This window comes from Eptesicus fuscus, chromosome 10 (genome assembly GCF_027574615.1).
Source record: "Eptesicus fuscus isolate TK198812 chromosome 10, DD_ASM_mEF_20220401, whole genome shotgun sequence".
Taxonomy (NCBI): Eukaryota; Metazoa; Chordata; class Mammalia; order Chiroptera; family Vespertilionidae; genus Eptesicus; species Eptesicus fuscus.
Window position 1 is genome coordinate 75,661,971 of NC_072482.1, and position 16,489 is coordinate 75,678,459.

At 42.1% G+C, this 16,489-nt stretch overlaps 1 protein-coding gene across 1 annotated transcript in view; it reads left to right on the forward strand.

Annotated features, from left to right (window-relative positions):
• Positions 1–16,489, forward strand: part of SLC2A12 (solute carrier family 2 member 12) — a 49,828-nt gene that overhangs the window by 27,163 nt on the left and 6,176 nt on the right. Inside the window, 2 exon segments of the mRNA XM_054721772.1 lie at positions 7,983–8,105; positions 13,145–13,277. Coding sequence (XP_054577747.1) covers positions 7,983–8,105; positions 13,145–13,277 — 256 coding nt within the window.

Genomic DNA, 16,489 nt, shown 5'->3' on the forward strand with positions numbered 1-16,489 from the left:
AATCCCTAGGCTTTGGTGAAAGGTGATCAATGTGATTGATGTAGGCTGAGAAACACCCAAAAGCCTACTCGTATAAGTTGGTGCAACTAATTTAGACTCTATGTCCTATGTGCACAAAAATTGTCTTGCTCATTGTTGTTTCCTTGGGCTTGACCCACAATAGGGGCTCCATAAATATTTGTTAGATGAGTCAAAAACATCTCAAAAAGAGAGAGAGATGTTTCTGGACCTCTCTCAGCTTCTATGATTAAAGGGGAGCTCTCTCTCTAGTCTGGGGTTGATACATCCTGATCTCCTCTGGCATGAATCTGAGTCAATATCTAGGGAAGAAGAGATAAACATGGCTTGTGTGGAAGTCTTTGGAAATTTAATAAAAAATTATTATCTGAGTAAAGCTACTCAATTGAGAATTCAGGATCATTTCCAATTGAATTGATGACTAAAGAAAATTCATGTTTTAAATGTACTAAAATTAAGGAATTTAAAATTTTTATGATGCTAAGATAAAATATTAATTCCCAAATATCTATTGTTTTCCCCAAATATGAGACCCAGCCCTTCCCTCTGGAAAAAGAAATAAAGATTGTGATTTGCCATATCACAGGGTGGTTATTCCTATCTTGGTTTAATAATTGAATGTTTTAAAACCTGACTTTTTACCAGAAATAATTTAAGGTAATTCTTTCATTGTTTTCTGAAGAGAAATATGTGAAAATATGAACCTGGAATTTGGGGATTGTTTTTGCTTACTTAATTAGTATTAGAGCTCTTAGAAATATTTCAATGGATTATTTCAGGCTTAAGAATCACATTAAATCCCTCAGATATGAATGGGCAGTCCAAAGTTAATAATAGCAATAAAAGATCTTTGTAGAAAAATTATACCATAGCCACAAGTAATCAAACTCTCAAGAACTGCAAACTGGATGGTATGTTAGACCACTTGCAAACTAGCAAGTTGGCTTGTCACAGTTTTATGGATGTTGGCAAAAGAATGTATGGTCAGAGGCAAAGAACCATGTATTACTGCTAGCAATAGCAATAGCCAGAATATCAGCAGCTGCGCCAGTTCCTCAAGCACCATGAAGAGGGACAGAGGACACCTACATACTTGATGGGTTATTTTAAAGGAGAGGAACCCCAAGCTTAGGGAACCCAAATCTTTTTATAATAGACTGGAGGCCTGATGCACTAAATTCTGCACAGGTAGGGTAGGGTCCCTAGGCCTGGCCAGCAATCAGGGCCTTCCTTTGTTCCGTGCCACCCCCTGGTGGTCAGCACACATCATAGCGAGCAGTTGAATTCCAAGGGGACAATTTGCATATTAGCCTTTTATTATATAGGATAGGATAGCAAGCCAGCTTGATTTTTTTTTTTTCTGCAGGGAGACTTTATCTTTAATTTACTGGACAGTAAAGATACCTTGGCTTCAGATGAGACACTATGTCTATCTTCCTGGCACAAAGGCAGTCAGTGTCTTTGCTTGTAAGACAAGCAGGAGACCCATGGAGAACTGTCTCTCGCCTCAAATATCCCACTTTTCTGTTTTTAACAACAACAACAACAACAACAATTTTTTAAGGTTCAAAGATTATAGAGCCTAGCTTTGCTTGGTTTGGTTTTATGGAGTTTAACCAGCTTTTAGGAGGATGGGTATCAGTAGGAAGCATAAGATCCATCTGCTGTAACACTTAAATGTATCTTTATTTTTAATCCTCACCCGAGGATATTTTGATTTAGAGAGAGAGGAAAAGACAGAGGGAAACATTGATGTGAGAGAAACACATCCATTGGTTGCTTCCTGCGCACGCCCCACCAGGCCCCAGGCTAGGGAGGAGCTGCCCTTGACCTGAATCAAACCCTGGACCCTTTGGTTTGCAGGCCCACGCTCTATGCACTGAGCCAAACCAGTTAGGGCACATTTAGATGTTATACCTAAATAACTCTAGCTCTTCAAATTTTTCATGTGATTTTTGCACAGTTAAAGATTATGACAATTCCAGGGATGTGGAACAATAGGTTCTAATTTAGAAGTTTACTTAGCTGCTTCACTCTAAAATATATTAGTTTTAGAGCAGAGAGGCTTACAGGCCAGAAGGACATCAAATATTTCAAAAAATATTCTTCATATTTCTCCCTAGACCCCGGGCCCCTGATATGCAGAACTATCACAGTTAGTGTTTATCATCCTTTTCCACCATTCTTATGATAATTACATATCTTTACAGAAAAGGTATATTGCACAAATTGTTATTCTTTACACAGGAGAGTTTTGTTATCAAGTGCAGCCATTACACAATCATACTCACACACAGGGTTTGTGTTACCTTTAAGATCTTGCAAACCTTTTATCCCCCTTTTTAAATCTTAGGTTTCAGTAATTACCAATATTCACACTGCTACTGCTCCTTTTTTAGTTAATTAAGTCAGAGGTCATTTTCATTGATTAAAGTGGTGAATTATTTGATCCTCTGGTGCTAGTCATTGAAATAATGCAAAATAAACAAAAAGTAGTGTCTGAATGGTTTTACACTAAATTTACACCCAAGCAAAGGAGGCAAAACTTTTAAAGAAATATTGTACTCTTATCTAATTAAATCCTATTTTCCTCTTTGGAGTCAGATGATGAAGCAGTAGTACCTAACAGAACCAAGGAGTCTAAAATTGCGTTTGTAGTGTTTGGGCAGAATGACACCATCCATCTGTTACCGTCAGCAACTGTTCACATAATACATCAGTGCTGAACTTTATTTCCAGCCCAGCACAACCATAGTCCTATGACCTTGAAACTTACCAATATTGGACAGTAGCAATCTTAAAGAGACAGACTAAGGTTTTAACACTATCTTAATAAGCACAAGCATTCATTTTTTACTTTACTATTTTCCAGAACACAAGGTTACGAAATTTTCCAAGGAACACTTGCAACATTCAAAACTATAAACTTTTCTGATCGAAGTCCAAAGCATCAGGCACGAAAAAGCACGACATAAAATGTTACATCTGAAACTTGACATTCAAGTTATAGTTTAAACCAGAAAATACTAATTGCTTGTAGCTTCCCTTTCCACCCCCCTCACCTCCCTGCCCCCTTGCATTTTGAACACTGATTCAGTGGTCTGCAAATTAGGATATGCATACTTGCGTGCTCCTGGGCTTTATTTTCCAGAATGGTCCTTTAACAATACTTCAAAGGAAATAAATTTGAATTTCAAAAAAATCTGTTCCCCAACATTTCTCCTTCCCCTCTCCCCAGTTATGTGTTCTTCCACTTAAAAGAAAGCACACATTTTACCCATCAGAAATCTTATGATACATGTCACACATTATAAAAACCTCAGAAACACTAATTAAAGCGACAATTGGAAATATTGATGTAGGTATAGGGTGGAAAATGACTCTAATAACTAGATAATAATCTTTTTATAAGCCTAGTTGTTTTCAATAATTTGCTTTCAACAAACCTGAAGTATGACCTATACAGGTTATCAGCTGATATTAGAAATAACTTTGGTTGTTAATTAGATTTGAATGACTTTACTATCATAAAATTTCTTCAACTCCCCATCCACTTTCATTATTCTTCAGAATAATAAATTTTACCTATTTAAAGAGAATACATGAATATGTAATTCTAGAAGTAAGTGACATTCACCTTGGAATGTCTTGGTTTGTTATTTAAGAAATTCAGCTTGAATGAATTTTTTTTTTTCCACAAGGCCAGGAGAAAACAAAACTCAAAGAGACTTAGAGAAGAGGGAATACAAAAAAATAAAAATAAATTAAAGCTACTAACACATCATTGTTGATGTGGGAGATGGTGACCTATGGTGGAGTATATTTTTTAAAGAATATAATTTTCCCACTTAGGGAACTTATGAGGCCAGAATCTAAACATCTGGTTGGAAGGAAAGAAGTGGGCATGTTCTCTTTCTAATTCACATGAAAGTAACCCTTTGCAATGAGAGATGGGTGTGCTGCATGCTATTTGCAAAGGCCATAGAAACCGTAGGAGTTGGCTTCACTCCTACAAAGTATAGGATTGGCTCCTGGGCAAATCAAGTTGTTAAAAAGTCTGCAGCCAAAGCACAGAACCTCCTCCAAAGTTGGTAGGAGTTTTCTGATAAAAGAGTTTCAAAACTTCCATGTGACTTTCAAAACCTGGGGCTACCACACCAGGTGGTTCAGGAAGAGCTCCAGCCAAAAGGAAAGTGTGCCCAGAGCGCCCCAAGGTTTAGATCCGAGAGCCCAGGGAGAGAACTGACGGCCTCGGAGGGAAACACTGTGCCAGTGGCAGCACCATGGAGGAGGGGGGAGATGCCCGTGGCGGCTTCTGACAGCCCCTCTTAATCCAAGTCCATGTCCTCCACTGCACACAGAGCCACTTTAACTTATTGCCCATCACGGTCTTTTTAGGACACTCTGTGCAGCCATAAACACTCTGCAGATTCATCAGAACCAGGCAGGTTCTGACAGGCAGTCTGATTTAATATCATGTGACATGTGAGTCTAATATCTGTGCTCAGTTATCTGCCAGCAAATCCGTGCAGCATAGTGAAGGCCTTAAAGACGCGCAGATGCTGACATTTATAGAGACAGATATTGCTGAGGTAGTCCTGGGACGGTGGGGTTGAAGGTGGAATAATAAGGGTCAAGGAGAATTGTTTCAGGACCTGCTAAACTGTAGTGGCTGAGCTCATGGTAGGCATTCACTATGTCTCTGAATACTCTGTGGATTCCTCCCAAGCAAATAGCACACAGCATCTCCTGTGGGCCATGATCAGGGAAGGGGACATGAGGACAGCCAGAGAGAGCCACCACCTCTCTACTGTGGTGTGTGGTAACAGCTTGATTTTCCTTGGGGGAGAAATTAGGCCAACTCCTTCGAAAAAACATCAGTGGTTTTAAGACACTTTACATTATCAATATCAACATATCAAATCCTCAGGTGAGGGTCTGTACCTTTGTCCGAACTGAAACAAAGCTTCTCTGTCTGTCCTGTTTGGGGCACTCACAGCCCTCGCCCAGGGAACACGGAGGCCTGTGAGAGTCTGGCCCTGTCTTGCTCCTAAGTCTGCCATGGAAAGGCTCTGACCCTTTCAGTAAGTTCTCTCTTGCTGCAGGTGCCATTTTGATTTTTATTTCTCTCTCTCTGGATCTGAAAACCTGTGATTTTATGGTTCTGAAATTATGGTTAAAATAAGATCCTCCTTATTTTTGACTTAGACTCCATATTAGGAGGTGAACTATCCTTGTTGAAACACATCAATTTTGTTGCAACATCCAGTCTATTCGATAAACCAAGGCTTCAGTTCTGGAATTCTTTCTCTGAGAAGTAGAATTTAGAAGGAATTCAGAATTCTTTCTAAAAAGAAGTAGAAGCTTTCAGCAATGCTACATTTCTTTTGAAATGTCAGCTGCAAGGTTTGCCCGACACGTTTCCATGAGAGACTGAGGGAAGTCTCTTTCAGTATTCAGTTCATTGCCCACGGGCTGGTCAGACTGCCCGAGGACGTGGCTCGGTGCTGCATTGCATATGTGCCTCGGAAAGGCTCTGGGTGTGGATCCTGGGTGCTCTTAGGCAAGCTCTTGGCAGTTCAAACTGAGCACTTACAACTAGGACCTCCTGCAACTGCTCCATCTTCTGGTTGGCGAGACCACACTTCCTGTAACAGCAGGACCAGCTCATTCTCATCTGTGGCCAACATGGCTCTGATGACCTCAGCAATGATAATCTCCAGGCCCACTAAATGATTCCAAGAGGCTTCATTATGAAAGGTGGGAAAGGAAAGAACGGGGTTTCAGAGGTGATGAGGTGGGGATGGAAGTAAATCAAGAAAACCTGTGCTGCCAGGCCAGCATGGCTCAGTGGTTGAGCATCAGCCTATGAACCAAGAGGTCAAGGTTTGATTCCCAGTCAGAGCACATGCTGGGATTGTGATCTCCATCCCAGTGAGGAGTGCGCAGGAGGCAGCCGATCAATGATTCTCTCTCATCATTGATGTTTCTATCTCTCTCTCCCTCTCCTTTCCTCTCTGAAATCAGTAAAATTATATATATTTTTAAAAGAATCATTGGTCGGCTGCCTCCTGCACACCCCCTACTGGGGATTGAGCCCGCAACCCAGGCATGTGCCCTTGACTGGAATCGAACCTGGGACCCTTCAGTCTGCAGGCCAATGCTCTATCCACTGAGCCAAACCAGCTAGGGCAAAACTATATATATTTATTTTTTAAAAGAAAGAAAGCCTGTGCTAATGACCTCACTTAAAGAAAACGAATGTCCTTCCCTCGCCTTCTCCTCATGGCTGCTAGAGCAAAAGGCTGTCGGCGCCCTCTGCTCTACCATGAACCATGTTAAATACCCGTGGCGGGCAGGGACACAGGGGCATTGGTCTGTGGTATAGATTGTTCAGCTTCAAAAAGTAGGATCTACATAATTTTATCTTGTATTTGCCCAAGGACGGGTTATTACAAAGGCTTCACCAGAATTATGCAGTTATCATTCTACTCAGAGCCAGAATCTGCAAGAACCTAGTGAAGGTCTTTTGGGGCAAGAAGTGGAGGGGGGGGGGGGTGATATAGAAGTGTGTTTCTGAATTCCCTGTGAATTAGAACACTGAATTAGAACACTAATAATCATGGTCATTTTCTTCCAGGCTTTAAAGATAACCCTATGTAGATTTACTTGGAGAAGATAAACAAGAAAAAAATGTTTTTCCTGCCCTCTTCCATTATTTTTTTTCTCTTACTTTAAAACAGCAAATTGACTAAGAGCAGATGTTTTCTCTACAGCATGGTAGTGTCATGAAAGAAATTAAACTAGAGGCCCAGCTGACTGCATGATTCTGGCATAGGTGGCCCGAGTGGTTGCTGACCTGTGGGACCCTCCCTAGCTTCTGGCTCCTTCCTCCCACAGCCTCCTCTGGGCTAGGATGGTGCAGCTGGCCTTTCAACACAAGGTGACTTAGTCAGTGAGCCAGGGCTGGACAGCTCCTAAGTCCTTCTTTCCTCAGAATCAAACCATGTTTGAACTCTGCATTTAATTATTCATTTGAACAAATATGTATTGAGCCACCACCAAGACAGCACCGTGATTAAAAAGCCTGAGTTCCAGAGACTGGGCGCCAGGGCTTCATGCCACCTCTGCCACTTCTGAGCCCCATGACCTTGGCTGATTATTAACTCTTTAAGCCCCCGTTTCCGGTTCTATAAAAGAGAGTAATAGCTCTTGTCTGGCAGGATTTTGTGAGGATCAGATGAGGTAAGTTTTGTAAATTGCTCATCCCATTGGAGGAACTCACAGCCAATGTATTAGGCAAACTCGGTTTGATAGGCTGGGAGCAGGAGACAAGTTCATTTGCTCCTCGACTCCCCTTTCTAAGTCCATAAGGCAGGTCCTATAAGATTCCCTGTCACTCTCAGATAATAAAAAGTCTTCCGATCGGTGTTCATGCCAAGAAGAGTCTCCTTTCAAAGATTCAAATGTGTTGAGACTGGTATGCTAATCAAATCTTAGAGCTCTATTTAATTTAGAGGTTCTCTCTACTTAGCTTGCCCCAGGCCAGGAAGCACAAGCAAGACAAGTGAGAGTATTATGTTCTACCCACTCAGTAGCTATAATGTTGGATTTCTCCAAGGTCAAGGGCAAACGAGATTACAGGAAAGGGCCCGGAGGCACTGACATTAAGGTTCTGTGCTTGGCAGGTGGCCCCACCCACTGCCCCTCTCATTTGCATTTGTCAGGCCTGTGTCACACACAGCATTTCAAATCCCCATCCCTACTCTGGGGACCACTGTCAGGCTTTCTCAGAGTTCCTCCTGAACCCTTCCTCACTTGGCTGGAGGGAAGGAGGAGGCACATGGCCCTGCTCTCCAACCACAAATCAGGCAAGACTAGGGCAGAGATCCATGGCCCGCCCCTGGGTGTCAATGGCTTTTTGATAATTCTGCTGTCCCCACCCCCTCTGCCTTTTCCTCCAGTGCCCTGGCTGGTGCTCAGCGAGATTTTTCCTGGTGGAATCAGAGGTCGAGCCATGGCTTTAACTTCAAGCATGAACTGGGGCATCAACCTCCTCATCTCGCTGACGTTTTTGACTGTGACCGGTAAGAATGCGTCCTCTCCCACTAATGCCTTTGTGCTCTTAGGACAAATGTAAGAGAAGCACACTCAGTTAAAAAAAAAACAAAAAACATTTTTCTGTGGACATTGTCAAACACATTCCAAAAGAAAGAGTGGCAAGGAACCTGATGTACCCACTACCCAACTTAAAGGGCTGTCAACCATAATTCACTTAATCCCACCTGCTCGTCCCCCCGCCCCCCACAGTATTTTAAGGCACATCTCAGACAGCATGTCATTTGTCTATAACATTTCAGCATGGACCTCTAAACGATAAGGCATTTAAAAACTATAGCCATGCCTGGCCAGTGTGGCTCAGTACTTGCGCGTCGAACCATGAACCAAGAGGTCACAGGTTTAATTCCTGGTCAGGGCACGTGCCTGAGTTGCAGGCTAGGTCCCCGGGTCGGGGGGCATGCAAGAGGCAGCCAATCAATGATGTTTCTCTCATCATTGATGTTCTCTCTCTCTCTCCCTTCTTCTCTGAAATCAATAAAAACATATTTAAAATATAAAACATGAAATAAAAACTATAGCCACAATATCATTATCAACCTTAAAATATTAATAAAACTTCCTTGGTGTCAATATCCAATCTGTGTTCACATTCTTCAAAGTGTCTTATAATTATTTTTTATATTTTGTTTGAATCACAATCCAAATATATAACTTACAATTGATTGATATGTTTCTTGTATTTTGTAGGTTTCATCTTCCATTCTCCTCCCCTCTCCCCTACTTTATATTTTTAATGAAGAAACTGGGTCATTCATCTCATCCTTTTCCCCAGGCGGGATTTTGCTGATTGCCGTCATATCGCGTGACCTCCTGTCCCTTGTGTTTCCTGCCAACTGCTGTTTAGATCTGGAGGCTTGAAGAGATTTGGGTTTTCTTGTCTCTTTGTTTGCAAGCTCCTTTGTAGGTGATGGAGTGTGTCCTGCCATCGAGGCATATCTCGTTTGCTTGTCTCCTGCTTTGTCGCAACCACTTCCTTTGAGCATCATTGCCCAGATCTGTTATTTTCACTCTATCATTCCTTCTAAATTTTTTAAAAAATATTTTATTGATTTTTTTACAGAGAGGAAGGGAGAGAGATAGAAAGCTAGAAACATCGATGAGAGAGAAGCATTGATCAGCTGCCTCCTGCACCCCCCCCCCCCCCCCACTGGGGATGTGCTGGCAACCAAAGTACATGCCCTTGACCAGAATCGAACCTGGGACCTTTCAGTCCACAGGCCGATGCTCTATCCACTGAGCCAAACCAGCTAGGGCCATTCCTTCTAAATTTTTATCTCTAATACTATGCGAAGGAGAAATTTCTTCTATAACTACTAGAAGGAATTTCTAATAAGTAATAGTTATTTGCCTACCCTGAAGTATGGGTCATATAAGAAAGGAAAGATAAATACTTGAAACTTTCTCTTTATTGTTTAGTTTTTGAAATAATGAGATAGTTCCCCAGCATCCTGAAAAATTGCCCAAGGAGTTGAGTTTTCTTCCATATATATATATATATATATATATATATATATATATATATATATGGTGGGGGGGAAGGTGTGGGGGTGGAGAGAGAAAGAGAGTGAAAGAGAGGTTGCAAACAAAGAAACAAGAAAATCTAAATCTTCTTAAGCCTCTATTTTCAACTGGTGTTCCGCAAAAAAATTTTTTTTAATATATCTTTATTGATTTCAGAGAGGAAGGGAGAGGGAAAGAGAGAAAGAAACATCAATGATGAGAGAGAATCATTGATTGGCTGCCTCCTGCAAGTCCCCCACTGGGGTCAAGCCCACAACCCAGGCATGTGCCCTTGACTGGAATCGAACCTGGGACCCTTTCGTCCACAGGCTGACACTCTATCCACTGAGCCAAACCAGCTAGGTTCCACAAGAATTTTTAAAAAATGCAATACCTGACTATTCAGTCAGGGGCACAACCTCTTTCCTTTAGATTGTCAAATGAAAAAATAGTAACAGCCAGCACAACAATAGCTGTCCAGTGTGAATGAATCAAAATTATACTTTTTTTTGTCAGATTGGCAAAAAAATACCATATATTTTGGGTGTGCCGCAGCATTTTAGTAATTAGCTTATGTGTGCATAAGATGAAAAAGGCTGAAAATCGCTGCTCTAGATCTAAACTGCAGTCTACAGGAAACAAAGGACAGAAGGTCATGCGATATGACGACAATCGGCAAAATCCCGCCTGGGGAAAACTATGAGACAAATGACCCAGTTTCTTCATTAAAAATGTAAAGTGAAGGGAAGAAAGGGGAGGAGAAATGGAGATAAAACCTACAGATTTTAAGAGACATATCAATCAATTTTAAGTTATGTATTTGGGTTGTGAGTCAAGCAAAGTATAAAAATAATTATAAAATCATTGGAAGAATGTGAATAATATGCATATATTATATATAAATTCTCAAAAGTAGATGTATATTCAAAAATGTAGATATTTATATATCTATATATAGTACTTCTGAATCTTGTCAACCACTTTTTTTTTTAAGTGCATCTACTTATGGAACTTTTGGAGTTGTTAAATAAGCATGGTTTAAGTTTTTATATAAAATTTTAAAACGTGTGTATCCTTCCTACTTTTTTAGAAATAGCCCAAGATTAAAGGAAACACAGGAACTAGTTATTTACACCAACCATACCTCTCCTCGTCAAATCACACTCAGAGACCTGTGCCCTTCACTTTTTCACACACACACACACACACACACACACACACACACACACGCACACACACCCTAGTCTGCTATTTGATGAGGAGAAAGAGAAATATAAAAGGAAGAATGGAAATGATACGGGACAAAAAAAGCTGACACAAATCTCTGGGAAGAATAGCGAATATATGTGATGAGCTAAAGAAGATGCCAGAGTTCTTCATGGGCTTTTAGAACAAACGTTGGGAAAGTGAATCCACTTTTTACAAATCCTGGGGATAATCTGAAACCTGTAGATGGCATTTAACTGGGCTAAGTTTGAAATTCTCTACTTACTTTCAAATAATCAATTTTCCAAGTCAAAAGCATAGGGGCAGCAAGTCCTTGGACACCACCCTTCCTAGTGCAAGTTCGGCTGTCAATCAAGGCAGTGTCCCAGCGAGACAGACGTCCCCGCAGTGGGCATGACACAGCTGCAGTGCTGTGCTCGGCTCTGAGTAAAGCATTTTTAAGAAGGTGGTTTAAATATTTTAAGAGGGTTGCAGTGTGTCCACCAAGCGAGTGCAATCTGGATGACACGGTCATGTGACCTATTGTTACCGAGCTCAAGGGGTCCGCTGCTTGGGTGTTCCAGTCAAGGATGAGACATGTTAGGTAGTTTCATTTACTTGCAGCAGGTAAAGGAGACAGGAGATGGATATCCAAAGCTCTGCCCCCGCGAGGGAGGCTTAGCCATTGCTCATATGCACTATTTGGTCAGTTACATGTTGTTCCTGTCAAGCTTATCCTCCTTACAGCTTGTCTGCAAAATACTGTGCAAGAATAACCTTTAGTAAGAATGACCCACACCTTGAGACACTTGTCCTCCCTAACATGGCTTGTGAAGAACAGTTGCAGGAGTTCAGGGTGTTTGGCTTGGAGGAGAGGATGCTCAGGGAGGGACGGAGGTGCACGGACACATTTGAACGCTGTCTTGAAGAGGGATGGGGAGAGCCGACCCAGAGGGCCAAGCAGAACCCCCGAACTGGAGTTCCTGAAAGGCAGACTTGCGTGTAGGAACTGAAAAGGAAGGCCTTTGCAACAGGGAGGGGTGGCTCACCATGCACAGAAAATCTTTGGAAAGTGGTGAGCCCCCTGTTCTGAAAGTGCTAAAACAGAACAGGGGACACGTTTGATGAGACAACTTTTTGGGGGCTTTTTACTCTATACTCTGGTTTTATGCCCCAGAAGGGAAAAAGGACCAATTGTACAAGCACTTTATTAAGCACTCACTTGGGTCAAACCCTATGCCGACAGCAAGAAGAGCACAGACGCATCGGTTTAAATAAAACGCCAGGACAGCAGTGCTGTGTCTGCCTCCTGCCTCTCCTCTCGGCACGGCTGACTGACTATACACTAGCTCCTTCCACTGCACTCACGGAACTGCCTCATACATACCTGTCCGGCCAGGTTTCCTGGCTGACCAGCCGTGATTTGTGGTTGCAGCTGCCGAGGGCTGTTTGCACGGTTCCAGCCTGTGGTTGGTCTGAAGAGCCAGCTGCCTCCTCACTACCCCCTGCCACTCTGGACTTTCTGCTGCAGAGCCAGGGGCTGGCCCAATGCAAATGCAGGCTCAAGTGCATAGGGGGCCATCTCTCACCAGTTAGCCAGCTAATGGTTAATGTATCTTGGCCTTGGTCAGTCACTGCAGAGGAACTGTACCTTCGGCTAGAAGTGGTTTGAGGGAAAACTGGGCTGCTTCTTGCTGCTAAATCTGAGCGAGTGCCTTTCATTAGAACCATCATCACTTTTTTTCTGTAAATCCAGGAAGAAGCATTGCGAATACATGAGCTACTAAGAGATAAAATATTGCCAATAGGTAAATGATTTATTCAAATCAGAGTGCAGAAGGGTGAGTTTGTTCCAAGAAAATCCATCTGTATCAATGTGTCTTTTAAGATGTCCATTAATAGAAAGCAAACTGCTACAGCAGTGATTCTCAGAGAGGAATTGTGGAGCCTGAGGAGAGAGAGGAGATATTTTACCTTCTGCTTTATATGTTTCTGTGTTGTTTCCAGTTCTTTTTGCAATAAGCAAAGAGAAAAGCATGCTCACCAAAAAGAGAGCATTGGGTGTGCATTGTGATGGTTGCAAGACTGCTATTTATTCTGCCAGAGGAAGCTGGGGTGGTTTGTAAGCATGAAGCTTTCCGAGGCTGGCTGTAGTTTTAATTTGTGCTGCTATTTCACAGAATACTATCGCGTGTTTGAAAATACATGCTTTTATATATGCTCCAAGAAGCCGCTGTCCACAAGTGGCATCAAAGCAACACAGAATGCATTTCTAACCAATTCTTTTCATCCTCTATAGATCTCATTGGCCTGCCATGGGTGTGCTTCATATATGCAATCATGAGTCTCGCAGCCCTGGGGTTTGTCGTCGTGTTTATACCTGAGACCAAAGGATGCTCTTTGGAACAAATATCAATGGAGCTGGCAAAAACGTAAGTATGATGTGCATTGCTCTCCGAATAGCACTTTTTGGTTAAAAAAAAAATGCAGCTTTTATATACAACCAAATCATAATAACATCTGAAAGTATTTTAGGATATTTTCTTTGGTGTGGAACCATATCTCATAGCATAATTCCAGTTTCTCTGACACGTATTTAGTTTGGGTGACTCAGCTAAGGAATTAGAATCATCAATGCTTTCTAACAAGCGAACTGTTCAAAGCTCTTTCTGCCATGATCAAAGGACCCTCCCATCTCCCCCAGCTTCCCCTGACGCAGGGTTTTTTTGTTTGGGGTTGAGGGTAGATCCTGGAACATAACATCAGGCTCACCTTGCGTTAGAAGCGCGGGCTTCAGTTCTTTCATCTCTATCCTACCTGATGGTCTCTTTAAGCCCTTGTTAAGGCTGAGATTATGAGGAAAATTCAGGCATAAATGTCTACAAATTACTCCAAATAGGGCACAAAGTAAGTTTAAGAAAGATTAAGAGTTTCTTAGGTAATTTGCATTTAGAAAACTGGTTAAATAAATTCCAAATGCAGACATCACTTTAGCAATTTAACTTAGAAGTGGGCCGTAAGAAATTCCATTTCTTTTAGTAGCAGAACTCACGGTTCTAACGGCTGAAACAGGCCTGGGGAAGGGGTGGTGCATGGGGCCAGGAATGAAGGGGAACTGGTTATTCTTCCCAGGAGTTAAAACTTATACTTGAAAATGTAGAGATACTTGTTCTTGGGTTTTAATAAAATGGGAGGAAACAATATATTTATAGTTTGGGACTTTCTTCTAAAGATACTTTCAATCCACTAGACAGAAATGTGTGATTGCTACTGAAATTGTGGGCATAGTGATTCTTCAGCTTATGTCTGTAAACCTGCAGTGATAGTAGGCATGTGTATTTATATAGACCAAACTATTAATCCTGGTTTATTAGGGTGCATGGTCAGCAGGATTGTGGGAAATGTTTTACTTTTTACTTTATACACTTTTAAATGGTTCACATTTTAGAAACATATCACTTTAGTAAAAAGCAGAAAAACTTTTCTTAATTCAAGCCATAAGTTAAACATCAAACTATACAGCTAATTTTTTATAAAGATAAGGACCTGTTTTTATTATTTTAAAAAAATATTTTTATTGATGTCAGAGAGGAAGAGAAAGGGAGAGAGAGATACATCAATGATGACAATCACTGATCGGCTGCCTCCTGCACGTCCCCCAATGGGGATCGAGCCTGAAACCCGGGCATGTGCCCTTGACTGGAATCGAACCTGGGACCCTTCAGTCCGCAGGCCGACGCTCTATCCACTGAGCCAAACCAGCTAGGGCAAGGCCTGCTTTTAAGAGAAAATGAAGATGATACTTACTCATTTACAAAGAGAAATACAATAGTCAGGAAGGCAGCTGCTCTGTGGGTCACAGGATGTGACTTACTCTCGTTGTCTGTGCAACGAGAGGAGGAAGAGGTCTGAGTTCAGATGAGTGAGACACACTGGCTATCCCAAGGCACTCCCTCTCCACCACTCCAGATATTGCTTATTCAGCTCTTTGTGGGCCATCTCCTATGGGCCGGCTCTGGGCCAGCAAAGAACTGAAGATACAGGAGACAAAGAATCCAAAGCTTCTTTAAGAGGCAGGTAAGAAAACAGACGATTTAACACACTGCGTTGGAAGACACAAAGGAAAGTACATTGGGGGATTTCCTCTATAAACCCTTCCTGAAAGAGGTAATTCCAGAGCAAGGTCTTGAAAGAGTTATCTGGGCAAAGGGATTGTGTGGAAGTCATAGGAGGGGTCACACACATAGAGGCCAGTTCACTTACCGGTGGGGGATGAAGGTGGTAGGTTCTGAGCTGGGGATCGAGAGGTGAGCCCAGAGCACAGGGCACAGAGAAGTCAGGAAGGATCTTGATTCATCTTGGTCAAGAATTTGGATTTTATCCTGAAAGTACCGGGGCATCATAAAAGCAGCAGGACAGGGGGGAGGGTAACTGGATTTTTGAAGAAGCACTCTGGCAAAATCTGGGAAATGGAAAGGGGAGATGCCGGATGAGGGAGACCTTTGAGGAGTGTGTGGGAGGAATCAGACAGGAAACTGAGGCTGGTCTTGGTGCAGGGATAGAATCTACACAGCTCGGAGCTAGACTGGAAAAGGCAGTTTAGGGAACAGGGATCTCTCTAACTTCGAGAACTAACCTGGTATACCCTGGGACACTCACTGAAGTCAGACCCAGTGCAGGAGAAAGGCAGGTGTGCGAGGCAGGGGTCTGGTGGCTGGGGACAACCCTCATCAGTTTGCACAGGGTCTGAGGTGCCTATGGGACATGCAAGTGAAGGGGAAAGAAGGCCAGTGTTTACTGGGAGCTGGAGTTGAGAAGTATCTACATTGGAGAAATAGATTTGGTACTCAATACATAGGTCCACAAGCAGGGGCAGATCCCGGTTTTGTGGAGCTTAATAAGCTTTTGAGGGCCCAGTTTAAGAAAAATATCACAAATTATAAATGCAAAATTATACACGACCATGTGCATCTTGGAAGAGCTGTGCGGGTGAGGGGTCCTGGGGCGTGTTTCATTGGCGTTATGGAAAACCACCTTGTGTATATGCACTTTTGAGCTACCCATGTACTAGCTGGGGGAGCAAAATCCCTTAAAATATAAAGGTTTGTTAAAGTTCTTATGAGCAGTAATAACTAAAAAATTGAGCCAGGGAGAAAGTGGTAATGAATTCATCAAAGGAAGCTACCCTATTATCATTCCTTTTTTGCACTCTTTCTTATAAAGTGCAACTTGAAGGCCAAATGTCCCGGATGAGCTAAGGTTAAGAAACTTTTAGATCTACTTTTCACAGGGGGCTCAGAATGAATCAAACTGCAGACCAAATGGAAATTTGAAGGCAAAACTTAAAAGAGAGGCCCATCTTTCCTTCTAGCAGATCTCCAGAATAAGACATTTCCTAAGAACATGTGATCCAAAACTGAACAAAACTATTGTCAGCATCTGGGGTGGGGAAGGAATCTGTCTAAATTAGTAAGACTGAATCAGACACGTTTTTAAAAGAATCAGATTTCTGTTACTTTTGAGTCATGCAATAACTCAAACTTAAAGCCAGACCCTCTCCAAGAAAGGTATAAATTGCAAAGTAGGATAGAACCGAAAGCCAGGGCACTGTCGACCCCTAGGCAGACCACACAAGCACTGGGAG